General features: G+C 47.4%; 1 protein-coding gene across 5 annotated transcripts in view; it reads left to right on the top strand.

The window, feature by feature from the left end:
- CSAD (cysteine sulfinic acid decarboxylase) overlaps positions 1-23,648 on the top strand; it is a 38,234-nt gene extending 14,586 nt beyond the window's left edge. For 2 of the 5 annotated variants that reach the window (XM_006169055.3, XM_006169056.3), the window contains exons 2-15: positions 11,961-12,097; positions 12,345-12,471; positions 12,554-12,644; positions 12,951-13,057; positions 13,496-13,611; positions 14,074-14,153; positions 14,440-14,494; positions 20,336-20,452; positions 20,534-20,598; positions 20,875-20,956; positions 21,365-21,564; positions 21,867-21,918; positions 22,053-22,142; positions 23,000-23,648. In XM_006169055.3, the coding sequence (XP_006169117.1) occupies positions 11,972-12,097; positions 12,345-12,471; positions 12,554-12,644; positions 12,951-13,057; positions 13,496-13,611; positions 14,074-14,153; positions 14,440-14,494; positions 20,336-20,452; positions 20,534-20,598; positions 20,875-20,956; positions 21,365-21,564; positions 21,867-21,918; positions 22,053-22,142; positions 23,000-23,173 (1,482 nt within the window). In that variant the 5' untranslated portion in view covers positions 11,961-11,971 and the 3' untranslated portion in view covers positions 23,174-23,648. The other 3 variants (XM_006169054.3, XM_006169057.3, XM_006169053.2) reach the window with 3 other exon arrangements.
- The last annotated feature ends 2,960 nt before the right edge of the window (positions 23,649-26,608 follow it).

Raw genomic sequence — 26,608 nt, 5'->3', positions numbered from 1 at the left:
CACTGCTCAGCTGCTCAGGAAAACCACTCTCTTGCCTCTGTGGCGTCCAGTGAGGATGATCAGAATGGTCCCCGGAGTGATGCTAGCTCACAGCTTTCTCACACGCTGACTGAAGGGTTTTTTGCTGTGACTCAACAGCTTTTGAGGCATGTCTTCAGTAGGATAATACCTAGGCATTTTGTACAGTTTAACCACCTAGGTATCACCATTCTTGTCTCCACCAACTGGTTTTATAACAGTTATTAGAACCTTCTTTTTCTTTTCAATCCTGGATTCGGTGGCCGAGTATTTCCTCTTATACGTGGTCTTCCTGGAATACATGGCAGATCTGGAGTATCTGCTGATGCCCCAAACTAAGACCGGGTTCCGGCTGCAATGGGGCTTCCCCTTCTTGGGCTTTTTGACCTTGGGCTCACCTTTTTTAACCTTGCCACTGGCATCAGCCTTCTTGGCTTCAGGTTTCTTCTCCTTAGTATCTTGCTTTGCAGCTTTTTCACCTGCCATCTTGTATAGTGGGAAAGAGAACTAAACTCCCAGCATGCTTTCTAAGAAGAACATTTTTGGGCCAGCAGGTCGCATGGAAGTTAAGGCAGCTGGACCCCACTTGGCCTACTGCACAGTTTTGAGTCCTGGACTGAGCAGCTTGAAAAACTCTAGGCATATGTGCACACATACCTAAAATCCTGAGAGGAGAAGGGATTACAGTGTGCCCATCCCCCATAGGGGTGATTTTTTTCACTCCCCACCCCCTCCAGCAAGCACATACCTATAGCGGAAAAAAAAAAAAAAGAAAAAACCAACAACCGGGGCGGCAGGTGGCATGGTAGTTAAGAGGGTTACAGTGGTATGGTGGTTAAGGGCACTGGACTCCCACATGGCTGACTGGGGTTCAAGTCCTGGACCTGACGGTTTGCTTTCTCACGTTCTCTCTCTCTCACTCTGTCCCTCCCTGGTCAAAATTAAAATAAGTAAATAAATAAAGTTAAATAAAATAATTCTTTAAAAACAACAACATTCTCTTACATAAGTATAATATAGTTATCAAATTCAATAAATTTAACACTGGTCAGATAATAGTATTTATGATCTTCGTGTAGTCAGATTCCACCAATTCTAGTTATGTCTTTTAAAAAAAATTGCTGGAACCAGCAGTTAGCGTAATGGCTATGTCGCTGGACTCCCATGTAGTCGACTGCGGTTCAAGTCCCGGACCCGGTGGCTTAAAACTCACGCCAGGCGCGTGTGCGTGCATGCCCAAGATCCTGAGAGGAGAATAGAGGAGAATTGATTGAGGCGTGACCATCCCCCTTGGGGGGTGATTTCTTGCTTTCTGTCTCTATGTCTCTCACTGTCTGTCTGGCGAGCGCACGCGCCCTATAGCAAAAACCTCTCCCCCCCAAAAAAAAAATTTACCAAAGGGTGTGTACGCTCAGCAGAGTGTGAGAGAGACACAGAGGGAGGGACAGAGAGAGAAAGCGCCTCTCAGTGGGGTGTGGTCACACTGCAGCCCCTTTTCCATCTCTTTGTACATGTGTCAGATGCACACGCATCGGCATGTTCTCCATGCGGCTGGAGCAAGGATCAAAACTGCGGTCGGCTCTGTGGTATCTAGCTCCCTTAACCACTAGGCTATGGGGCCAGCCCCAATTATGTTGGGTTTGTTTCCTTGTTGTTTTAGTTTTGCCATAGGGCATGTGTGTTTACCAGAGGGAGACAGAACTGTGCAACTGGCCACGTGGTATCTGGCACCCCAACCTGCACACCACCTGCTGGCCCCCTAATTATGTTTTTTATAAGAGGTTTTTTTCTTCTTTACCCAGGAGCCAGCCTAAGCTCACACAGCCCTTGGGATTATAATGCCTCTAGTCTCCTTCATCTTAGGAAACAAACAAACAAAAACATAACATAGCCCAGACGAAAAAAGTGAAGCTTTATTCAGGTTTTAGTATTGTATCGATAGTTCAGTTTTTGTTTGTTTGTTTGGTGTTTTTTGAGAGATTTTTGCTGTAGGGCACATATGCTTGCCAGGGAGAGACAGGCAGAAAGCGAGAAGTCACCCCCCAGAGAGGATGGCCACACCATAATCCCTTCTCCTCCCTTCTCCTCTTGGGATTTTGGGCACGCACGCACATGTGCCTGGCATGAGTTTCAAGCTGCTGGGTCCAGGACTTGAACTGCAGTCAGTCATATGAGAATCCAGTGACATGATCGGCACACCATCTGCTGTTCCCAGGTCAGTTTTAGTGTTGTTGAAGAAGAGAGAGAGAAAGATGTAACAGCCTTTGATGATTAAATTAAAGTTAAATAAAAAAGGGAGAAACAAATTGGGTTAGACCTGTGGTCTGGTGGTTAAGGGAGCTAGATCACACATCTGATGGTGCAGTTCGAGTCCCAACCCTGACAGCTTGAAAAATACACCCGGGCACATGTGCATATGTACCCAAAGTCCTGACAGGGAGGAGAAATGGAGAAGGGGTTGTGGCATGACCATGCCCTGTTCAGGGTGTCACCCCACCCCCGACCCACCTCTCTCCGGAGAGCACGTGCACCCTCTGTCAAATTGATAAAAGAAAAAAATCAGTCGAGGATCGGTTAGAATCTCTGGTTTGTGTAATCAGAGGATTGTGCTATTTACTGAGCCTAAGAGTCCAAGAATGGGTTTAAGAGGGATGAGAGGGTCCAGCAGGTAGCATAGTAGTTAAGGCACTGGACTTCCACATAGCAGACCATGGTTCAAGTCTCAGATCCAGCAACTTGAAAATCACTCCAGAGGTGTGTGTGTGTGTGTGCACACGTGTGTGTGCCCAAAAATCCTGAGAGGAGGGGCCAACTGGTGGCAACTGGTTAAGGCACTGGACTTCCACATGGCTGACCATGGATCAAATCCCCAACCTAGTGGCTTGAAACTCATGCCAGTTGTTTGTGCATGTGTGCCCAAAATCCCAAGAGGAGATTGGAGAAGGGATTCCAGCATGGCCATTCCCCTGGGTGGTGATCTCTCATTTTCCCTCTCTGTTTCTGTCTCATTCTAGCAAGTGCACATGCCCTATGGCAAAAACTTAATAAAGAAATAAAGCGAGAGGGGGCCAGCAGGTAGTGTGGTGGAGGATGCTGCACTCCCACATGGACTACCTTTGAGTCCCAGACCTGGTGGCTTACTTTCTCACTCCCTCTCTCCTCTCTGGTCAAATTATAAACAAATAAATAAAGTAAAATAAAATAATTATTGTTAAAAAAAAAAAAAAAAGAAAGAAAGGAAGGAAGGCCAGCAAAAGAAAATGTCAAGGACACTAGGAGTAGCCAGAGAGGATGCAAAGCAAGGGCAGTAATATGGGAACTGGTGAAAGAAAATCTTTCAACATGTGGTAGCAAACTATGTCAGATGGCTCCAGGGGGGCCAAGCAGGGGGCAGATGAGTTGTATCCATTAGATTTGGAGGGATGTCCTTGGTGTCCTGGGAGGTGGAAGCACATGGCAGAGGCTGAGGACAAGGTGAGAGGAGAGCATATAAAGACGGGGAGTAGGGCGGACTCTTTAAAGAAGGTGGTTGTGGGGAACCAGCAGTTAGCGTAATGGCTATGTCGCTGGACTCCCACGTAGTCGACCACGGTTCGCGTCCCGGACCCGGTGGCTTAAAACTCACACCAGGCACGTGTGTGTGCGTGCCCAAGATCCCGAGAGGAGAATGGAGGAGAAGGGATTGCGGCATGGCCATCCCCTCTAGGGGGTGATTTCTCGCTTTCTGTCTCTCTGTCTCTCTCTGTCTGTCTGGCGAGCGCACACACCCTATAGCGAAAAAAAAAAAAAAAAAAAGAAGGTGGTTGTGAAGGGGAGAGGGCTGGAGGGGGACGTGCTGTGAGAGTTTTGAACAATGTCAAATGCCCGAGAAAAAGGTAGCAGGATGAAGAGTTGAAGAAATGGGAGGGGATAACCAAGAAGATGTCCTTGAGGGAAGAGAGGAAGCCTTTAGACCCGTGGTTCAGACAGACCTATCTGCAGGGCCAGTCAGGCCATGTAAAGCCGGGAGTGGGAGCAAGCCAAGCCAGACCGCTCTGAGACACAATGCCAACTCCCGAGAGCCCCTGCCCAGTGGTCTTGTAAGGGGGTTTCCATCTTCACCCATTACCACGTGCTTTGAAGCACCCTCTTGTAGAAAGCACGTGATCCTCACCCCACTGGCTTAGGGCGTGGCCGGTCAACTGGATATGGACGCATGTGCCTGTGCCAGGGCTGAGCAGAACTGTTTAAGAATGGTTGTGAGGGTGTCTCTGCCTTCTGTCCTTTTCCTTCTGCCATGAGAACAGAATATTCCAGATAGGGGCTGTTCCTTCAGCCTCAGGCTTGGAATTAAGGCACACAAATCGGAGCTACATCAGTGAAAGCTTGAGAGAGAGAGACCTCAGCCATAAGGCAGTGGGATTCTGAAGCCGTTTGTTACCATATAGCGAAACCGACTAATACAGGCATTCGAACAAATTAAAACTGTGCTGAGGTAGCATTTGTCACTTATCACTTTCAAATATTCAATAACATACTCTGTTGCTGAGGATGCAGGCTCCTTTTTTGTTTGTTTTGAGAGAGATTTTTGCTGCAGGGCGAATACACTCACTGGAGAAAAAGAGAAACAGAAAGTGAGAAATCACCCCCCAGGCGGGATGACCACCCTGCAATCCCTTTTGGCCTGGCCATCCACCCTGATGGATTTTTGATTTTTAAAATTTTTCACTATGTTAATATTTATATGTGTTTTGATTTTTAAACTATATTAACATATTGTATCATTAAAAATTGCAAAGAAACTGAAATGTAAACTGTCATAATAAAGGGGGAGCCCCTACCTCAGCCTGCTGGTTTGCCTTTACTCATTCAGGCCCAGTGTTGCCAGGTTTGATGTTTTTCACAAGAAGCTGGAAGTCTATTTTTATGGAAAATATCTTTCAGTGTTGACAATCATTTTTTAAAAGTTTTTAAACATACTGGGCAAGCCAAATGTAACCATGTCTATAGGTGGGATTTGGCTTACTGTCTTCCAGCTGTGACCTGTTTTTTTGGAGAGGTTTTTGCTGTAGGGTGCGTGTGCTCACCAGAAAGACAGAGACAGAGAGACAGAAAGCGAGAAATCACCCCCCAGGGGGGATAGCCACACTGCAATTCTTTCTCTTCCATTCTCTTCTCGAGATCTTGGGCACGCACGTACGCCCTTGTGTGAGTTTAAGCCACCAGGTCTGGGACTCAAACTGTGGTCAACTACATGGGAGTTCAGCGACCTAGCCATTATGCCAACTGCTGGTCCCTATGATTATTTCTTAAATAATTATCTTACTTATCTTTATTTATTTTAATTTGACCAGAGAGACAGAGCAAGCGAGCGAGAGAGAAAGTGAGAAAGCAAACTGGCAGATTCAGGACTTGAACCATGGTCAGCTACATGGGAGTCCAGCACCCTTAACCGCCACACCACCTGCTGGCCCCAATGTTATTATTATTTTTTAACATGAGCAGAGAGAGAGAAAGGGAAAGCAAGAAAAGAAGCTGCTAGATCCATGACTTGAACTACAGGCAGTCATGTGGGAGCCTTTAACCACCACACCACCTGCTGGCCCCAGAAGTTAAATTTAAGTTTTTATGGCTTTTATTTTCTCGAAGAAATTCAAAATAAGACAGGGAGGAAGAGAGAAGATAGATGATCAATAATTTCAGAGGTGTGGAAAACTTTTTAAATAGTTGCTACAGAGGATTGGAGCTAACAGCTCTTGTCTGAAAAACATTGCCGGGCCAGTAGGCAGGTGGTGTGGTGGTTTAGGACACTGGATTACCACATAGTTGACTGAGGTTCAAATCCCAGACCTGGCGGCTTGCTTTCTCACTTTCTCTCTCTCTCTCTCTCTCTCTCTCGCTGTGTCCCTCTCTGGTCAAATTAAAATAAGTAATAAACAAACAAATAAATAAATGAATAAAGTTGAATAAAATAATTCTTAAAAAAAATAAAAAGAAGGAAAAGAGAAGCATCACGTGTCCGCGTGAGCACCATCACTCCCCGGCTCCTCGGAGGGCACGTACTGCCTTCATTGCAGCCTTGGGGACTCCCTCTACCTCTCTCTGGGTTGGAGAAGCTGGATTCCCTCTCTGTCCTTTGTCTGGATCTCATTTTGGTTCATTGTTTTGTCTCTGGGAATCTTTGGATCTTCCATTGTTCTGAATCAGTATCATCTACCTTCATGTTGGTCATTTAGTAGATACTTTTAATTTATCTTTCTGTAAAATTTTCTTTGGTAACTTCTTTTCTTCTTTTTTTTTCCTTCTCTCATTTTAAAACTTCTTAGTTTGATATTGAGTTTTTTTCATTGATCTTCTAAAATTTGTATCTTTTATTTTCTCTCTATATTTTTATGTTTATGTGTGATTTTCTTGGCTTGATTTTATAAGTTTTCTTTGTAATTTTTTCATTTCAGTTCAGTGTTGACAATCATTTTTTAAAAGTTTTTAAACATACTGGGCAAGCCAAATGTAACCATGTCTATAGGTGGGATTTGGCTTACTGTCTTCCAGCTGTGACCTGTTTTTTTGGAGAGGTTTTTGCTGTAGGGTGCGTGTGCTCACCAGAAAGACAGAGACAGAGAGACAGAAAGCGAGAAATCACCCCCCAGGGGGGATAGCCACACTGCAATTCTTTCTCTTCCATTCTCTTCTCGAGATCTTGGGCACGCACGTACGCCCTTGTGTGAGTTTAAGCCACCAGGTCTGGGACTCAAACTGTGGTCAACTACATGGGAGTTCAGCGACCTAGCCATTATGCCAACTGCTGGTCCCTATGATTATTTCTTAAATAATTATCTTACTTATCTTTATTTATTTTAATTTGACCAGAGAGACAGAGCAAGCGAGCGAGAGAGAAAGTGAGAAAGCAAACTGGCAGATTCAGGACTTGAACCATGGTCAGCTACATGGGAGTCCAGCACCCTTAACCGCCACACCACCTGCTGGCCCCAATGTTATTATTATTTTTTAACATGAGCAGAGAGAGAGAAAGGGAAAGCAAGAAAAGAAGCTGCTAGATCCATGACTTGAACTACAGGCAGTCATGTGGGAGCCTTTAACCACCACACCACCTGCTGGCCCCAGAAGTTAAATTTAAGTTTTTATGGCTTTTATTTTCTCGAAGAAATTCAAAATAAGACAGGGAGGAAGAGAGAAGATAGATGATCAATAATTTCAGAGGTGTGGAAAACTTTTTAAATAGTTGCTACAGAGGATTGGAGCTAACAGCTCTTGTCTGAAAAACATTGCCGGGCCAGTAGGCAGGTGGTGTGGTGGTTTAGGACACTGGATTACCACATAGTTGACTGAGGTTCAAATCCCAGACCTGGCGGCTTGCTTTCTCACTTTCTCTCTCTCTCTCTCTCTCTCTCTCGCTGTGTCCCTCTCTGGTCAAATTAAAATAAGTAATAAACAAACAAATAAATAAATGAATAAAGTTGAATAAAATAATTCTTAAAAAAAATAAAAAGAAGGAAAAGAGAAGCATCACGTGTCCGCGTGAGCACCATCACTACCCTGCTCCTCGGAGGGCACGTACTGCCTTCATTGCAGCCTTGGGGACTCCCTCTACCTCTCTCTGGGTTGGAGAAGCTGGATTCCCTCTCTGTCCTTTGTCTGGATCTCATTTTGGTTCATTGTTTTGTCTCTGGGAATCTTTGGATCTTCCATTGTTCTGAATCAGTATCATCTACCTTCATGTTGGTCATTTAGTAGATACTTTTAATTTATCTTTCTGTAAAATTTTCTTTGGTAACTTCTTTTCTTCTTTTTTTTTCCTTCTCTCATTTTAAAACTTCTTAGTTTGATATTGAGTTTTTTTCATTGATCTTCTAAAATTTGTATCTTTTATTTTCTCTCTATATTTTTATGTTTATGTGTGATTTTCTTGGCTTGATTTTATAAGTTTTCTTTGTAATTTTTTCATTTCAGTTGTATTTTTTTTTTCTTTTTTGCGGGGGAGAGATTATTGCAATAGGGCACATGCACTCACTGGAGAGACAGAGAGACAGAAAGCGAGAAATCACCCCCCACCCCCAGGAAGGTTGTCCATGATGCAATCCCTTCTCTTCCATTCTCCTCTTGGGATTTTGGACGCACATGCACACATGCCTGGCGTGAGTTTTAAGATGCCGGGTTCAGGACTCAAACCATGGTTGACTACATGGGAGTCCAGCAACATAACTATTATGCCTTCTGTGGGTCCCTCAGTTGTCGTCTTTTTTTTTTTTTTAGGAATTTTTTATTTAATTTTACTTATTAATTTATTTATTTTAATTTGACCAGAGAGAGACACAGAAAGAGAGAGAGAGAAAGTAAACCACCAGGTCCAGGACTCAAACCATGGTCGGCCATGTGGGAGTGTCTAGCACCTTAACCACCACACCACCTGCTGTTCTGGTTGATATATTTTTTTTAAAAATTGTTGCTTTGCTGTAGGGCAAAAATGCTTGCTGGCGAGAGAAAGTGGAAAGCACCCTCTGGGGGGATGGCCATGCCACAATCTCATTCTCTTCTCAGGATTTTGGCCACGGATGCATATGTGTCTTTCAAGCCACTGGGTCCAGGATCCAAACCACATTGTTGGCCAAGTGAGGTCAAGACACCCCAAGCACTATGTCACCAGTTATCCCTAGTTGTCATCTCTTTTTTAAAAAGATTTATTTACTTTCAGTTTTATTTATTATCATTATTCTTCAGTTTTGTCCAGAGAGAGAAACAGACAGAGAGAAAGAGAGAGTGAGAAAGCAAGCCTCCAGGTCCAGGACTTGAACCCTGGTTGGACATGTGGGAGTCCAGCACCTTAGCCACCATGCCACCTACTGACTCCATTGCCATCTTTTTAAAACTAGAGTTACTTCTTGTTCTCTGAGCCACCTCTTTTCTTTTTTCCCTTTCTTTCTCTTTCTTCCTTTCTTTAATGATAATGTGTGCCCATGAGGGAGAGAGAAAGAAGAAAAGAAAAAAATTTTTTTGAGAGATTTTTGCTATAGGGCACATGCTCTCACCAGAGACAGACAGAAAGTGAGAAGTCATCCCCCAGGGGGTTGCCCAGGCCACAATCTCTTCTCCATTCTCCTCTTGGCATCTTGGGCATGCATGCACACATGCCTGGCATGAGTTTTAAGTTGCCAGGTCCAGGACTCAAACAGCAATCGACCACGAGGGAGTCCAGCAAAATAACTATTACTGGTCCCCCCCCAAAAAAAAAAAACCCCAAACACAAAACAGTTCTTGACAGGGTCTTGTCACATTGCAGTCCCCTTTCCCTAGTCTCCTAGTGCCTCAGGATATTTTTGGTGCCTGTGCACATGCCTGGCATGTTTTCAGCCTGACCAGGAATCTGAACCTGTGGTTGGCCATGTGGCTTCCAGCACTGCAGTCCAGTATGCTATGAACTGTGCCACCAAGCTGGGCCAACCTATTTTTTGTTTGTTTTCACCATGGATGCAATGCTTCTTTCATTTTTGAGACTTTATTTTTCTTCCTGCATTTTTCTGCTTCCACCAAATGCCTGCCTTTCTTTCCTCCCTTTTCTTTTCTTTTCTTTTCTTTTCTTTTCTTTTCTTTTCTTTTTTTTCTTTTCCCTTTCTTCCTTCCTTCCTTCCTTCCTTCCTTCCTTCCTTCCTTCCTTCTTTTTCTTTCTTTAAAATTTGCTATAGGGTGCATGTTAGGAAGAGCCCTCTCCCCATCCATCTCTCCGAACATTCTCTCCCTGGGGAAACAGCCATCACAAGCTCCAGATGTGCCCTGTGTCTGCTTTTCATTCCTGAGCTCACCTCCTCTCCTGTGAGCATCTATAGCCCCAGGAGATCAGGGATGGACAAGTATTTCCAGGAAATAATTTCTTTTTTATCCAGTTTCCCCTTTCCGCATCCCTGTTTATCTTAGGGTACCATTATTTTTCCAGTCACTGAGCCATGAAACCTAGGGTCATCATTGATTTTTTTTTTTTTGTTTTAACCAGAGGGCATATACACAAGGGAGAGAGAAAGAGACAGAGAACTCCTCATGGGGGATGGTAATGCTGCAATACCCTCTCCTCATCTCCTCCTTTCAGGGTTTTAGGCACACATGCACATGTGCCTGACGTGTTTCTCAAGTTGCCAGATCTAGGACAGGAACTGTGTGTTTGGCCATGTGAGATCCAACTGCCTTAACCACCACTCCATGGACTGGCCCCATCTTTGATTCTTTCTTCTCCTCCAATATATTGTAGATTCCACAAATGTTGAATTTTCTATACTCTAGGAGTGGCCAAGCCTGCAGATTCTTCTATGTGCCCTTTCAACCAAACCAACCCTTATTCAAGGGTGGGTCTCCTCTTGCCTGGATTACTCCAGTATCCTATTCATTCTGCCAACTGCCTCTAGGCACTGGTCTGGCCTTCTGTTTCTTTTCTTTTTTTGAAGAGGTTTTCGCTATAGGGCGCGTGTGCTCGCCAGACAGGCAGAGAGAGACATAGAGACAGAAAGCGAGAAATCACCCCCCAGAGGGGATGGTCACGCTGCAATCCCTTCTCCTCCATTCTCCTCTCGGGATCTTGGGCACGCACACGCACCCGGCATGAGTTTTAAGCCACCAGGTCCGGGACGTGAATCGCGGTCGACTACGTGGGAGTCCAGCGACATAGCCATTACGCTAACTGCTGGTTCCCATGGTCTGGCCTTCTGAGACCACATTTCATCATCAAGTTATTCCTTGCCGTCAAAGCTTTCAGGGACTTCCCATTTGCTGTGGGATGAAATTTAGATTCCCTGGCCTGGCTGACACTCAAGGCTCCCCATAATCTGGCACTGCTCTGCCCACCATGCCTTCATTGACATGCTCTAGCCAGCAGCCTTCACCAACCTCAAGACAAGCCCCACTCCCGATGTAAGCCCAGGGCATCCCTCCACTCCCCCCGAAGGCCTCTCTTCTCCCTTTCACTCATCCATTTCTTTCTCCTGTCCACTTTCATGATTCAGCTCCAGTCCGTCTGCAGAATTTCAGCCTCTTCCGTCTCCTTCCCTGCACGCTGAGAATGCCTAGGTCACCATCCACAGCATCTAGCCATGCTCTGGTCTGCAGCTGGGTCCTCCCTAGGGGCAGGGGGCCTTCGCAGTCCTCAGCACCCATGTGGCAAATGCTGTTGGTGTTCACTTTCAGTGACGACTCCCAGCTGGAAGGCACAGGATTAAGCTTGTTTAACAAACGGCTTCCTCCATATACTCTTTTCCTTCCTGCTCTAAGGGGGGAGCTTTAGAAGTCAGGACAGCTCGGAGAGGACTCTGGCGCTTGGGGTGTAAAAGAAGCCTGTGTAAACCATTTGGCCTCACTGCTCAGTCTCCAAGGTCAGCTGCTACAGTTTCCCAGGCCCCCCATTCCACTGCCCTTGTCTTCCTTCCAGACAACCCCATCCCTCTTTGGCCCTGGATTCACGGTGGAATCCCCCCTGGGCTGGCTCTCCTCCGATCCTGAGGTTAACGTGCCATGTTTCGCCTTTCATCTAGTTCTCCCCCTTCTGTCAGCTAATGATTATTCAGGGAACTTATCTCAGCCGTTGTCCTGATCCCAAATCTGTCAAAATGCTCTTTAGGACAAGGGTCATGAGAGTTATCTCATGGCCTTGTGACTGCTGCATTTACCTAACTCCCTCTGCTATTTTGGTCCTACTATTCTGGAAAGCTAATTGTGCACCTTGCCTCCCACTCACCTGAACAGAGCCCTGAGCTGAAAGGTAAGTCCCTGCCCTGGCTGTAGGTGGGCAGTGGCCACTCCGCTCCACCCGCTGAGCACCAACTGCCTCCCACACTGTTCCCACTGGCCTTCTCCCTGCACCGGTGTGTGTGTGCTGAGGCTGGGCCAGGCCCAGGCCCATTCCTGCATTGAGATGAGGTGGGGTACGCAGGCGGGGCAGGGAGTGACTCCTGCTCTGCTCACAGACTTTATCCTGATGGCTGACTCAAAAGCTCTCCCCGCCCTGGACGAGGACCCCGTGGCTGTGGAAGCCCTGCTCCGGGATGTGTTTGGAATCGTTGTGGAGGAGGCCATTCGCAAAGGAACCAATGCCTCTGAGAAGGTGGGTCCTTCTCTCTCCTCTTGCTCATCAAGCCTTCCTTTTCTCTTTCCAAACCTGGTTCAGAACTTTCCTCCTTTGATAAGGCTTCTCCCCAGAACTCGTCACTGTCCCACTGTGTGCCTCCACTTTGAAAGCATTCCGAACAGTGGTTTCAGGTGCAAGCTGGTGATGGGTGGTGTCTGTTGAGATGTGGTCTGGGCAGTCCTGGGGGGCTACAGACCCCAGCATCCCTGACTTCTCCCGCTAGGTCTGCGAGTGGAAGGAGCCAGAGGAGCTGAAGCAGCTGCTGGATTTGGAGCTGCGGCGCTGCGGGGAGTCGCGGGAGCAGATCCTGGAGCGGTGCCGTGCTGTGATCCGCTACAGTGTCAAGACTGGTGGGCCTGGGTTCTGGCAGGAGGAGGCTCTGGGTAGCACCAGCTCCATGCTGAGCTGCCTGCCCTGCTTCCCTTTCTCCAGGTCACCCTCGCTTCTTCAACCAGCTCTTCTCGGGCATGGATCCTCATGCTCTGGCCGGGCGCATTATCACAGAGAGCCTCAACACCAGCCCGTGAGCCATCTCAAGGTTCCCCCCTCCACCTCAGAGGCTTAGGTTGTGGGAGAGGTGCCTCCGGGTGGGGGGATCGCTTTCGCCCCTCCACCATTTCCCGGGAATCTCTACGGGTAGCATTTCCCTCTCGTCCTTTGCGCCCCGTTCTCCCACCTTTGTGCCTCCTGACCCCATGTCTTCCTCATTCGCTTCCCCTGTTCTTTGTCATTCTCACCACCCCCTCTCTCCTACCCCTCTGGAGTCGAGGGCCTCACCTGGCAGCCCCTCCCTATCTCGGCCCTGTCCCATCGGTCCCTCTCCTGACAGGTACACGTATGAAATCGCCCCTGTGTTTGTGCTCATGGAAGAGGAAGTGCTGAAACAGCTGCGGGCCCTGGTGGGCTGGGACTCTGGGGACGGGGTCTTCTGCCCTGGTATGTGAGAGGATGGGACGCTAGGGGGCACTTTCTTCCACCTTCTCTTCCTCCTCAGTTCTCTCCCTCTAAGCAGCTTGCAAGGAGGGGCCGTTCCTCTTCGTGTCCTGTACAGCTGGGCTGAGCCCAGTTCAGGGAGGGGACCGCCCAGTCCCGTTTGTCCCCCATTTGCCAACAGTCCCTGGCATCTGTACTCCAGTGCCTGCCCTCCCCTGGGCAGGAGCTGTCTCCAGAGGCAGCCCAGGGTCTGAGGGAGGTGGTGGGGATTCTGGGCTGTTCTGGGCTATTGTGTCATTCCCAGAGCCCTGAAAGTTCTTGGCCTAGAGTGGGTCATATCTGCTTCTTTGATCAATTCTTCTAGGTAGGAAGGTCAGGGGAGGCCAGCTCTACTCTTGACCTGCCGCCCCTCCTTTTCCCACCACCCGCTCCCTGTGACAGGTGGCTCCATCTCCAACATGTACGCTGTGAACCTGGCCCGCTATCAGCGCTACCCCGACTGCAAGCAGAGGGGCCTCCGGGCACTGCCGCCCCTGGCCCTCTTCTCATCAGAGGAGGTGAGGAGGAGGCCTAGTCCCGCCCCGGGCCCCTGATCCACATCTAGCCTGCTGGGTGAGAGACCCTGCACATCTCCTCCAGGCCCCACCGGTATCCTGGAGGCCACCTACCCCCAGGCCTTCTCCAGTCAGGGAGGCAGAATAAGCACTCCTGCTCCCTTTCCCTTCTGTTGGGGGCTGGAGAGGGCGCGGGCCCTGGTCCTGCTGGGGATGTGGTCTGTGCAGCATTGCTATCACCTGGAGCTGGTGTAGAATCTCGGGTTCCATGTCAGACTTCCAGAAGCTGAAGCTGCATTTAACTAACTGTTCGCCGATTTGTGTCCATGTGACGTTTGAGAAGCCCTGATCTACAGGGCCCATCTTTCGGGTTTGCGCTGGCTTTTCCCAGTCTCTCTTCCCATGCTCCCTGCTCCTGGCCCCTGGCCCAGATTGTGCTAACCTGCCCTCTGCCTTCCCCCACAGTGTCACTACTCCATCAAGAAGGGAGCTGCTTTTCTGGGACTTGGCACCGACAGTGTCCGAGTGGTCAAGGCTGATGAGAGGTGAAGGTCCTTCTGCCCACCTGGCTCTGACCCAGCTTGGCACAGGGTACCTTCTGCCACCAGAAGCTCTGGCCTCAGGCCCATGCCCTTGATGAACTTCTGTTCCCTCGCCGTTCCTGCAGAATTGCTGCTCCTGCTGGAGCCCCGAGAGCTGTTTCACTTCTTCAGGGGCAAAACCAGCATGATGGCCTGTTTTGCTAACCCCACCTTACCCTGCTTCCAAAGGCTAACACCCGCCGGCCTAGAGCTCTTGTTAATCCTCTGCTGACTCCGTTTTCCTTTTCAGCGGGAGAATGATTCCCGAGGATCTGGAGAGACAGATCAGTCTGGCTGAGGCTGAGGTGGGTGAATGAGGGGCAAGGGGTGGTGGAGTGGGGCCCCCTCCCACCCCCATCTCCTTCTCGTGGGGTGTTTGGGCTGCCCCTTCTCAGAAGACCCTCCATCTCTCTTCTTGACCTCCTTGCCCGTCTCAATCCCTCGGTCCTTGATCTCTGTGGAGCCTGAGGGGCGAGAACACTACATTCTCCTGGGGGTTCTGCAGATTCTGAGCGGGAGGACTGAGTCCCTGAGGGAGCCCCAGGCAGCGCATAGGGAGCGGTTGGGCCTGAAGTGTAGTGTGTACGAGGGTTCCAGTTTCCCACTCACTGTCTCTTTTGGATTACTACCTCTCAATGGTATCTCACTAGGTATTAGTGGTATCTAGTGTGGTTTAATTTGCATTTCTCTGATGCCGGATGATAGATAGTAAAAGCATCTTGTACATCTCCTTTGGAGTAGTATCTATTCAGATCTTTTGCCTATTTCCTTTGTCTCATAAACCTTTTCTTTCTTCAGTAGGGAAGACTGACATTCATAAATACATGTAAAACAGCTCCATATGGTGACGAGCAGTTAGCATAATGGCTATGTCGCAGAACTCTCATGCAGTTGACCGCAGTTTGAGTCCTGGACCCGGGGGGCTTAAACTCACACCAGGTGTGTGTGCGTGCATGCCCAAGATCCCGAGAGGAGAAGGGAGGAGAAGGGATTGCGGTGTGGCCATCCCCCCTGGGGGGTGATTTCTCGTTTCCTGTCTCTCTCTGTCTTTCTGGCGAGGGCACATGCCCTATAGCAAAAAAACCTCTCCAAAACAACAACAACAACAACAACAACAACCAGCTCCGTATGTGGTATGGTGCTCGCACATGGTGCTCTTTGACGGTGTGATACAGGAGACTTAACCTAATTAGGAGGTGAGGGAGTTGAGGAAGGCTTCCCTCGAAAGTGATGGTTGAGCTGAGGCTTGAAGGATGGTGGGCATGTCTAAGCTTACGTAGAAGCCATAGAATGTTAGCTGCCATCTACTCTCACTTTCCCAGTCATTGAGGGCACCTTTGGAAACATGTGAAGCTGTTCTATGTTGCTTGGTTTTGTGACAATGACTCTAATGCATTTATGGTGAGGGCCAGGGATGCTAAACATCCTATAGTGTGCTGAGATATGCCTACGAGAAAAAGAATTCTTCCACCCAACACACTGATAGGATCCCTATGGAGAATCTGCTGCTAGTTCTTCTTCTTCTTCTTCTTTTTTTTTTTTTTTGAGAGGTTTTCGCTACAGGGTGCGTGCGCTCGCCAGACAGACAGAAAAAGACATAGAGACAGAAAGTGAGAAATCACCCCCCAGGGGGATGGTCACGCCACAATCCCTTCTCCTCCATTCTCCTCTCGGGATCTTGGGCACGCACGCACACGCGCCCAGCGTGAGTTTTAAGCCACTGGGTCTAGGACGCGAACCACAATCGACCAGCGACATAGCCATTACGCTAACTGTTGGTTCCCTGCTAGTTCTTCTTTGTGCTAAGTGCCTTCACATTGTTGTGCAGCCAGTCTCCAGAACGCTTTTCATCGTGTAAAACTGAAACTCTGCACCCATTAAATAATAACTCCCACTCGCTCCTCCAGTCATTGGCAACCCATTCTACTTTCTGTCTCTATGACTTTGACTATCCTAAGTATTTCACATAAGTAGATCGTGATAGTATTTGTCTTTTTGATTGGCTTATTTCATTTAGCGTAATGTCTCAAAGGTCATCCATAATTATTATTTTTTTTTGGAGAGATTTTTGCTATAGGGCATGTGCGCTAACCAGAAAGACAGACAGAGAGACAGAAAGTGAGAAATCACGCACGCACATGTGCCTGGCGTATGTTTAAGCTACCGGTCTGGGACTTGAACCTTGGCTACATGGGAGTCCAGCAACATAGCCATTGCACCAACTGCTGGTCCCATGGTTATCCATATTGTACTGTATGTCAGAATTTCCTTCCTTTTTAAGGCTTAATAGCATTCCACTGTATGTATTTACCACATTTTTTTTAGCGTTTATTTCTATTTATTTATTAATTTATTTATTATCATCATAATCTTGTCTATATTACATTGAATTGCACATAACTTTACAGTGTATTACACTGCTTTTTCAAAAGGGAATGCCATGCATGTCAGTCAATACAGAGACATTAAAATCCCCACTTCATCATTCAGTATCTTTTCATTGTTTTTCCCAATCATTATATTAAAATGATTTTTTTAAACAGTCAATCAGTATTTCTCATTTTGCTTGTAAAAAGACTTTACCCATCATGAAATACTTCTCAGACTATACTAGACTATACTATACTATACTATACATGTCATCATCAACAGGTAATAAGCCATATCTGTTTCTCACTACCGTCCTGCCTCTCTATTTGTTCTCTTGCTATCTTTCTCTATCCTCTTCTCTTCTCCTCCCCCATTCCACACGGTCCTATTCTCATTACGTACCTTCACTGCTTTTATGTCCTCCAATATTTCACCCTCTACCATAGAGTGCAGATAGTCGGTATATATAGAGTGGATACATACAGTATCTTTCTTTCATAGCCTGGCTTACTTCACTCAGCAATAGATCCTCCATATCTGACCACTTTCTATCAAATGCCAGGGTCTTATTATTTTTTTGGCTGAGTAATATTCCATAGAGTATATATTATTTACCACATTTTGATTATCCATTCATCCGTGGATGGACCACGGCTATCATGAGTAGCACTGCTATGAACATGGCTCTCTTTGAGACCCTGCTGTCAATCTTTATGGATATATACCTAGAAGCAAAACCACCAGAACATATGGTAGTTATAGTTTTAATTTTTTTCAGGAACTACCATATTGTTTTCTTTCTTACTTTCTTTCTTTTCTTTTCTTTTTTTTTAGATATCTATGGGGCGCATGCGCTCGCCAGACAGACAGAGAGAGAAAGAGAGACAGAAAGAGAGAAAGAGAGACAGAAAGTGAGAAATCACCCCCCAGAGGGGATGGCCACGCCGCAATCCCTTCTCCTCCATTCTTCTCTTGGGATCTTGGGCACGCACGCACATATGCCCGGGGTGAGTTTTAAGCCACTGGGTCTGGGACGCGAACCACGGTAGATTACATGGGAGTCCAGTGACATAGCCATTATGCTAACTGCTGGTCCCAACCATATTGTTTTCTATAGCTGCTGTACCATTTTACATTCTCACCAACAAAATACAAGAATTCTAATTTCTCCACATCCTGCCAACGCTTGCTATTTTCTTTTTAAAATTATTTTATTTAGCTTTATTTATTATTATTATTATTATTTTTTTTTTTTTTTTGGAGAGATTTTTGCTATAGGGCACATGCACTCACCAGAGAGACAGAAAGCGAGAAATCACCCCCCAGGGGGGATGGCCACACTGCAATCCCTTCTCCTTCATTCTCCTCTTGGGATCTTGGGCACACACACACACGTGCCTTGCATGAGTTTAAGCCACCAGGTCCAGGACTTGAACCACGGTCGACTACGTGGGAGTCCAGTGACATAGCCATTATGCTAACTGCTGGTCCCCAGGTCCAGGATTTGAACCGTGGCCAACCATGTGGGAGTCCATTGCCTTTAACCACCATGCCACCTGCCTGTCCCAACACTTGCTATTTCCTGTTTTGTTTTTGTTTTTGGAGAGGTTTTTGCTATAGGGTGGGTGCGCTCACCAGAAAGACAGAGAGAGACAAAGAGACAGAAAGTGAGAAATCACCCTCCAGAGGACATGGCCACACCACAGTCCCTTCTCCATTCTCCTCTCGGCATCTTGGGCACGCACGCACATGCGCCCGGTGTGAGTTTTAAGCCACCGGGTCAGGGACTCAAACCACGGTTGACTACATGGGAGTCCAGCAACAGAGCCATTACGCTAACTGCTGGTCCCAATTCCCTGTCATTTTGATAGTAGCTAATCCTGATGTGTGTGAAGCAGTATCTCATTGTAATTTTGATTTGCATCCCCTAATGATTAGTGATACAGAACATCGTTCCATGTGCTTATTAGCCATTGTGTATCTTCTTTGGGGAAATGTCTGTTCAGATTCTTTGCCCATTTAAGAAAATGTAAGTACTAAAAGCTCTGAAACTGGGAAGTGCAGGTCCTCTAACTTTGCTCTTTTTCAGGATGACTTTGGCTAGTCTGGGTCTCCTGAATGTCCATATGAATTTAGAATCAGCTTATCAGTTTATTCAAAGAAGCCTACTGGGATTTTAATATTGATTATATTTTAACCTGTAGATCTATGGACATGCAGCGTTTTTTTTTTTTTTTTTTCTTCTTTTATTTCTTTTTACAATGTTTTGTCATTTTCAGAGCATACGTTTTACATTTCTTTTCTTAAATTTATCCTGAAGTATTTTATTCTTTTTGATATTCTTGTAAAGAAAACTGTTTTGGGAACCAGCAGTTGGCGTAATAGCTATGTCGCTGGACTCCCACATAGTCGACCACGGTTCGCGTCCCGGACCCGGTGGCTTAAAACTCACGCCGGGCGCGTGTGCACGCATGCCCAAGATCCTGAGAGGAGAATGGAGGAGAAGGGATTGCGGCGTGACCATCCCCCCTGGGGGGTGATTTCTCACTTTCTGTCTCTATGTCTCTCTCTGTCTGTCTGGCAAGCGCACGCGCCCTATAGCGAAAAATCTCTCCCCCCAAAAATAAAAAGAAAACTGTTTTGATTTTATTTTTAGGTGGTTCATTGCTAATGTATAGACATAAAATGGATTTTTGTATATTCTGTTTTTTGGAAATTTGTAAACTGCTATCAGTTTTTCTTTAAATGTTTGACAAATTCATCAGTGTAGGGACCAGTAAGTCATGTGGTGGTTAAGGCCATTGGACTCCCACATTGCCTACCACGGTTCAAGTCCTGGACCTGGTGACTTGCTTTCTCACTTTCCCTCTCTCTCTGTCCTTCTCTGGTCAAATTAAAATAAATAAATGAATAAATAAATAAAGCTAAATGAATAATTCTTTTCAAAAAAGGAATTAATCAGTGAAACCACCTGAACTTGCACTTTCTCTTTGTGGGTAGTTTTATACTCACTTATTCAATTTCTGCATAAACTTCTGTGCCATTTCAATTTTTAAAATAGCATTTTTAATCTTCTAGACATATATTAACATTTTTTCTTTTTAGGTCTCTGCCACAGAGTGTATGTACTTGCTAGAAAGACAGACAGACCAAGGGAAAGTGAGAAATCACCCCCTAGAGTGGATGGCCACGCCACAATCCCTTCTCCATTCTCCCCTTAGGATTTTGAGCATGCACTCACATGAGCCGGTGTGATTTTCAAGCCATGGGGTTCTGGGACTTAAGCTGTGATTGGCTATTTGGGAATCCAGCACTTTAAATACCACATTACCTGCTGGCCCAATATTTAAATTTTTTTAAAAGAGCCTGGGGCTGCAGGTGGCATGGTGGTTAAGGGTGCTGGACTCCCACATGGCTGACCATGATTTGAGTCCCAGGCCTGGCAGCTTGCTTTCTCACTTTCCCTCTCTCTCTCTCTCTCTCTCGCTTACTCTGTCCCCCTGTGGTCCAAATTTAAATTAAATAAAGTTAAATTTAAATTTTTTTAAAGTGCTTCGGAAAGAGACCTAGGTTTGAATTCCATTTCTGGAGCTTTTACTTAGATCCCTGAATCTTCTTGTCCCTGCCTTTAAGTTAAAGAGAACAGTGGCACGCTGTTAGGAGGTCGAAATGGGCCAGATAGGACATGCGGAGAGCTTAGGACTGGGTCCGAGTACCAGGCTGCCGGTGGCTTTAGAGACAATCCCTCAGCTTCTCTCTCTGCATTCTTACAACAGGGTGCTGTGCCGTTCCTGGTCAGCGCCACCTCTGGCACCACCGTTCTGGGGGCCTTTGACCCCCTGGATGCAATTGCCAACGTGTGCCAGCGTCATGGGCTGTGGCTGCATGTGGATGTGAGTGGGACTTGGGCCTGGGGGTGGAAGGGGGTGGGCTGAGCAGAGGCCAAGGTCCACATTGTTCTTCCTGCTTCACAGGCTGCCTGGGGTGGGAGCGTCCTGCTGTCACGGACACACAGGCATCTCCTGGATGGGATCCAGAGGTACATACAGCCCCCTTCTTCCTGAATCCTGCCCTTCACATCTTTGATCCAGAGAACAGTCATGGACCAGGAAGTTAGGACGGTGGTGTGGGGGAAGGAGTGGAAGGGAGACTAGAGAAATAGTTGATCGGGGCTGGGAGATCAGCCATGGGGATTCTTCCTGACCGTGGGGCGGTGGAGAGGCCCAAGCCTTTTACTCGCGTGTGGAAGAGCAGGTGAGGCCCTAACTGGGCAGCTGGAGGAGGAGGCACTGACCTGACTGCTCTGCCTCACTAGGGTCGACTCGGTGGCCTGGAACCCCCATAAGCTCCTGACAGCAGGCCTGCAGTGCTCCGCCCTTCTCCTCCGGGACACCACGGTGCGTCTGCCCCAGTCCCACCTCTCTCTCTGGAGCTCTGTCTTCTCTGTGCTACGTAGAGGGGCCAGGCCTTACTGTGTTCTCTTCACCATTTCACCTGAAGCTGTGTTCACCCCTTCCAGTGGGTTCCCTTATTTCCCCAGTGGCCATCATCCTGCAAAGGAAAATGTTTTCAGCTTGAAGTGACAGTCAGAGAGATTCTGGGCCCAGCCGGGAATAACCCTGGGCACTGGGAGAAAACCCAAAGGGGTCTGAGTCTGCTGTCAGCCGCACAGCAACACTGCCTGCTTCCAGGGAAGGAAGAGGGTGCATGAGCTCAGGACCCCCACAAACACACACACACTAGAGCAGCCCAGAGAAAGCTTTGGTTGAGAGGAAGGGACTGACCGTCTCCTCGCCCCCACACAGAACCTGCTCAAGCGCTGCCATGGGTCCCAGGCCAGCTACCTTTTCCAGCAGGACAAGTTCTACGATGTAGCTCTAGACACGGGAGACAAGGTGGTGCAGTGTGGCCGCCGCGTGGACTGCCTGAAGCTGTGGCTCATGTGGAAGGCTCAGGGCGGGCAAGGGCTGGAACGGCGTGTGGATCGGGCCTTTGCCCTTGCCCGGTAGGCATGGAGGGGTCCTGGCTCCCCTCTCCTGGAGCCCACACCCTCCCTCTTTTTCCTCCTCTCTCAGTGTCGTTCTGGCACATTCTTTCTTGGAGCTCATTCAGAAAACAGGAATGATCTCTTGTAAACCGGTGTGTTCAAGGCAGTTTTGTAAATGACATGCCAGTTCTCAGGGCATAGATCAAAAATATTACAGGAATTAAGAGAGGGGAGAGGACAGTGTTAAGGATGACTCGGTCTGTGCATTTCCTGTCTCTGTGACTTTCCTCCTCCGTCTATATCTCATTCTCTGTTCCCAGGTACCTGGTGGAAGAAATAAAGAAGCGGGAAGGCTTTGAGTTGGTCATGGAGGTGTGACTCTGCTCCTTTGCATCCCCCAGCCCCTGCCAGTCCCATACTCCAGAGCCCTGAAGGAGGAAGAGGGGCGGTGAGAGGGCAGACAACCCGCCTTCCTCAGTTCATACTTCCCTTCCTCATTCCCTCAGCCCGAATTTGTCAACGTGTGTTTCTGGTTCGTGCCCCCCAGCCTGCGGGGAAAGCAGGAGAGTCCTGATTACATGGAAAGGCTGTCTAAGGTAGGCTCTCCTGTCCGGGTAAGCGGTTTAGGGAACTGATCAGCTGGTGCGTGTCCGCCCCCTGCTGGCTCTACTTGGTATGGCAGGTCTTTGCTGGTCTCTTGCTCCTGAGGTGGGAACATTAACTTTAAGACACCAACTTGTGTTCTCTGTGGTGATGGGGACGGGGACCAAGGTATATTAATAAGAAGTAAGAATAAAACAAAAGGAGCATTACAGGAGAAGGCCCCAGGGCGCAGGATACAGACTGCTGTGTTAGGAGCTCAGGCCCAGGACAGAGATGTGAGGCAGAGAGGTCACGAATGCGGAGGGCAGTACAGTTCCGCCCCGCTCGCGGCTAGGACCTGCGGTACGTCTGGTCCTGAGGATAGATGGGCACAAGGTGCTGCCGATGCTTACAGGTACAAGGACGTCATTGTCCTCATGGAGCTGTTCTTTAGAAAACAGAAGTTACTTCTTTTAAACCGGTGTGTTCAAGGCAGTTTTGTAAATGACATGCCAGTTCTCAGGGCATGGATCAAAAATATTACAGGAATTAAGAGAGGGGAGAAGAAGGTGTTAAGGATGACTAAATAGTGAATTTACACTAAAGCAGTGTTGGGAATTCGGAAAAAGTCAGAATTTGGCAGCGAACAGCCCACGTGGAAGCTTTCTTAGAGACAGGAGAACTAGCATTCAGCCACAGGTTGAGAGGGCCAAGCTGCGGTGGGAAAGGTAAACTGAGGCCAAGGTCAGGGTTAGAGTGGTGAGCGCTCCCTCTTGAAGGTGGCTGGCTGGGAGGGAGGAGGCCTCTGGTGGCAGCCCGCCCCTACCTGGCCCCGAGCGGCAGCTGGACTTGCTGCCCACCACTCCCACAGGTGGCCCCTGTGCTCAAGGAACGCATGGTGAAGGAGGGCTCCATGATGATCGGCTACCAGCCCCGTGGGGGCCAGGGCAACTTCTTCCGCATGGTCGTGGCCAACCCTGCCCAGACCCGGGCTGACATGGACTTCCTCCTCAGTGAGCTGGAGCGCCTGGGCCAGGACCTGTGAGCCTCCTCCTGCCCACTGTGGCCCCGACACCGCCCCCACCCCACGGGAGCCCTCTGTCCTTCCCGTGTTCTCAAGGAAAGCCTTCTTAGGAAATGGCGTGCCTTTTAGTTAGCTCTCCTAACTAAATATTGCTATGGGAAGAAATGTTGAAAAGAAGCTCTAATATAGCAATATGATAGAATGTTACTCAGCCATTCAAATTGTGTTTACACGGAGAATTTGTGTTGCTATGAGAACTTGAATATGTTACTTTGGAAAAGCTGGATGTAAGACTTGATATATATGGTTATCTGTGCTGTGTTCAAAAGTACATAGGAAAATATTCATGAAATATGCCAGGGTTAAGCTCTCTGTGGGCTAGTAGGCAGTTTTAAATCAACTCCTTTGTACCTTTTGTGCTTGCCTTCTCTAATTATGTAATGAATATGCATTACTTTTGTAATAGGAAAATAATAAAACTTAAATTTCAACTATATTGTTTTGGCACATTTTAAAGTTTATTGCCTATCAACCAATAATGGAGAACTTTAATTTTAATTAAAAAGCAGATATGGGGGACTAGCAGTTGGCATAATGGCTATGTCACTGGACTCCCACGTAGTTCCTGGACCTGGTGATTTAAACTCAGGCCGGGCACATGTGCGTGCGTGCCCAAGATCCTGAGAGAAGAGTGGAGGAGAAGGAATTGTGATGTGGCCATCCCCCTGGGGGGAAGGTGATTTCTCACTTTCTGTCTCTCTGTTTCTGTCTGTCTTTCTGGCGAGCGCACACTCTGTATAGCAAAAACCTCTAAAAAAAGGCGGTATGGCTGACCGTATTGGCATGGTAATAGTACGTCTCTCTGTGATGCTGGAAGCCATGTGGAAGATCAAGACTTGGCTCCCAGGTTGATCATATGTATATGTTGGGAGCACGTACAAGGCTGGGGGAGGGTTGCAGTGTGAGACCCTGTTGGGGGAACCTCTTTCTCTCATCAAAGAAAGAAAGAGACTTTTGAGGCTGGAGGTGGTGTGGTGACTAGGGGTGCTGGACTCCCACATGGCCGACCATGTTCGAGTGCCAGATCTGGCGGCTTGCTTTCTCACTTTCCCTCTCTCTCTCTCTCACTCTGTTCCTCTCTGGTCAAATTAAAATTAATTAATTAATTTAATTAAATAATTCTTCGAAAGAAAGGAGAGAAAGAAACTTTAAAAAAAGCAAGGAGGGACCAGCAGATAACATAATGACTACTTCGCTAGACTCCCACATCGTCAACCATGGCTTCAATCCTAGACCCAGCAGCTTAAAACTCACACCAGGAGACCAGCACTTAGCATAATGGCTATGTCGCTGGACTCCCATGTAGTCGACCATGGTTCGAGTCCTGGACCCGGTGACTTAAACTCACACCGGGCACGTGTGCGTGTGTGCCCAAGATCCCAAGAGGAGAATGGAGAAGGGATTAGGGTGTGGCCATCCCCCCCTGGGGAGTGATTTCTCACCTTCTGCCTCTCTCTGGCAAGCATGTGTGCCCAATAGCAAAAATCTCTCTCTTTCAAAAGAATGTAGGTATAAGAGAGACTAAAAAGAATAATTTTTTTTCACAAAATATGTATTTTTTTGAGAGATTTCTGCTATAGGGTGCATGTGCTTGTCAGACAGAAAGTGAGAAATCACCCCTAAGGGAAATGGCCACACCACAATCCCTTCTCCTCCATTCTCCTCTTGGCATCTCAAGCACACACATAAATGTGTTGCTGTGAGTTTTAAGCTGCACAGTCTGGGACTTAAACCATGGTTGACTACATGAGAGTCCAGCGATGTAACCATTATGCCATCTGCTGGTCCCAGTATATATATGTTTTTGCTATAGGGTGTATGTGCTTGCCAGAGATAGATAGAGAAAGTGAGAAAGCAACGCTAAGGGTGGATGGTCACGCCATAATTTCTTCTTCTCTTGGGATTCTGAGTACATACACACATGTGCACAGTATGGTTTTCAGGCCAACCAGTCCAGGACTCAAACCACACAGTGGACCACATGGGATTCAGTGACTTGACCACCATGCCACCTACCTTGACCACCACCACCCCACAGAAATCTTTAGTGGGAAGGACTGGCAGGTGGTGTGGTGGATGGCCAACTGCTGTTCAAGTTCTGGACTTGGTGGCTTTCTCTCTCACTTTCCCTCTCTCTCTTATTCTCATTCTGTCCCTCTGTGGTCAAATTTAAATAAATTTAAAACTTAAATAAAATAATTATTTTAAAAATGCTTCCTTTTTAAAAAAAGAATTACTTAATTTTGTTATTATTATTATTTTTTAATCTGACCAGAGAGAGAGAAAGGGAAAGTGGGAGAGTAAGCTACCAGGTCTGGAACTTGAACCGTGGTTGGCCATGTGGGAGTCCAGCACGTCAACCACCATGCCACCTGCTGGCCCCGAAAAACAAATTTAAATAAAGGAAAAGAAGTTCGGTGGGAGAGCAAAGACCAAAAGTTGAATCACTTTTTAAATTAATTGTACTTTGGGACTAGCAGATGGCGTAATGGTTACGTTGCTGGACTCCCACATGGCTGACCATGGTTCAAGTCTCAGATCTGGTGGCTTCCAAATCACTCTGGGTATGCATGTGTGCCCTAAGATCCTGGGTGGGAAATGGAGTAGAAATGATTGTGGAGTGGTCATCCGCCTGGGGGGGTAATTTCTCACTTTCCCCTCTCACTGTCTCTGTCTCTCTTTCAGTGACTGTGCACATCCTAAAGCAAAAAAATCTCTTTTTTTAAAGAATTATTTTATTGAATGCATGTACATATTTAAAATTTGACCAAAGAGGAACAGAGTGAGAGAGAAAGAGAGGGAAAGGAGAAAGCAAGTTGCCAGATCTGGGACTCGAACCACAGCAATATGGGAGTCCAGTGCCCTTAACCACCGTGCCACCTGCTGGCCCCAGCAAAAACATCTTAAAAAAAAAAATTAGAGGGACCAGCAGTTGGCGTAATGGCTATGTTGCTGGACTCCCATGTAGTTGACCGGGTTCAAGTCCTGGACACCTGTGGCTTAAACTCACACTGGGCACGTGTGTGTGCGTGCCCAAGATCCCAAGAGGAGAATGGAGGAGAAGGGATTTTGGCATGGTCATCCCCCCTGGGGGGTGATTTCTCGCTTTCTGTCTCTGTCTCTCTCTGTCTTTCTGGCAAGCGCACATGCCCTATAGCAAAAACTTCTCAAAAAAAATTAATAAAAAATAGAGACCAGCAGATGGTGTAATGGTTATGATGTTGGACTACCGTGTAGTTGATCGTAGTGTCTGGTGGCTTAAAACTCATGCTAGACATTGGGAACCAGCAGTTAGTGTAGTGGCTATGTCGCTGGACTCCCATGTAGTTGACCGTGGTTTGCGTCCCGGACCCGGTGGCTTAAAACTCATGCCGGGTGTGTGTGCGTGTGTGCCCA

This window comes from Tupaia chinensis, unplaced genomic scaffold (assembly GCF_000334495.1).
Source record: "Tupaia chinensis unplaced genomic scaffold, TupChi_1.0 Scaffold146740_1, whole genome shotgun sequence".
NCBI lineage: Eukaryota > Metazoa > Chordata > Mammalia > Scandentia > Tupaiidae > Tupaia > Tupaia belangeri.
This window is presented reverse-complemented; position numbering and strand designations above follow the sequence as displayed.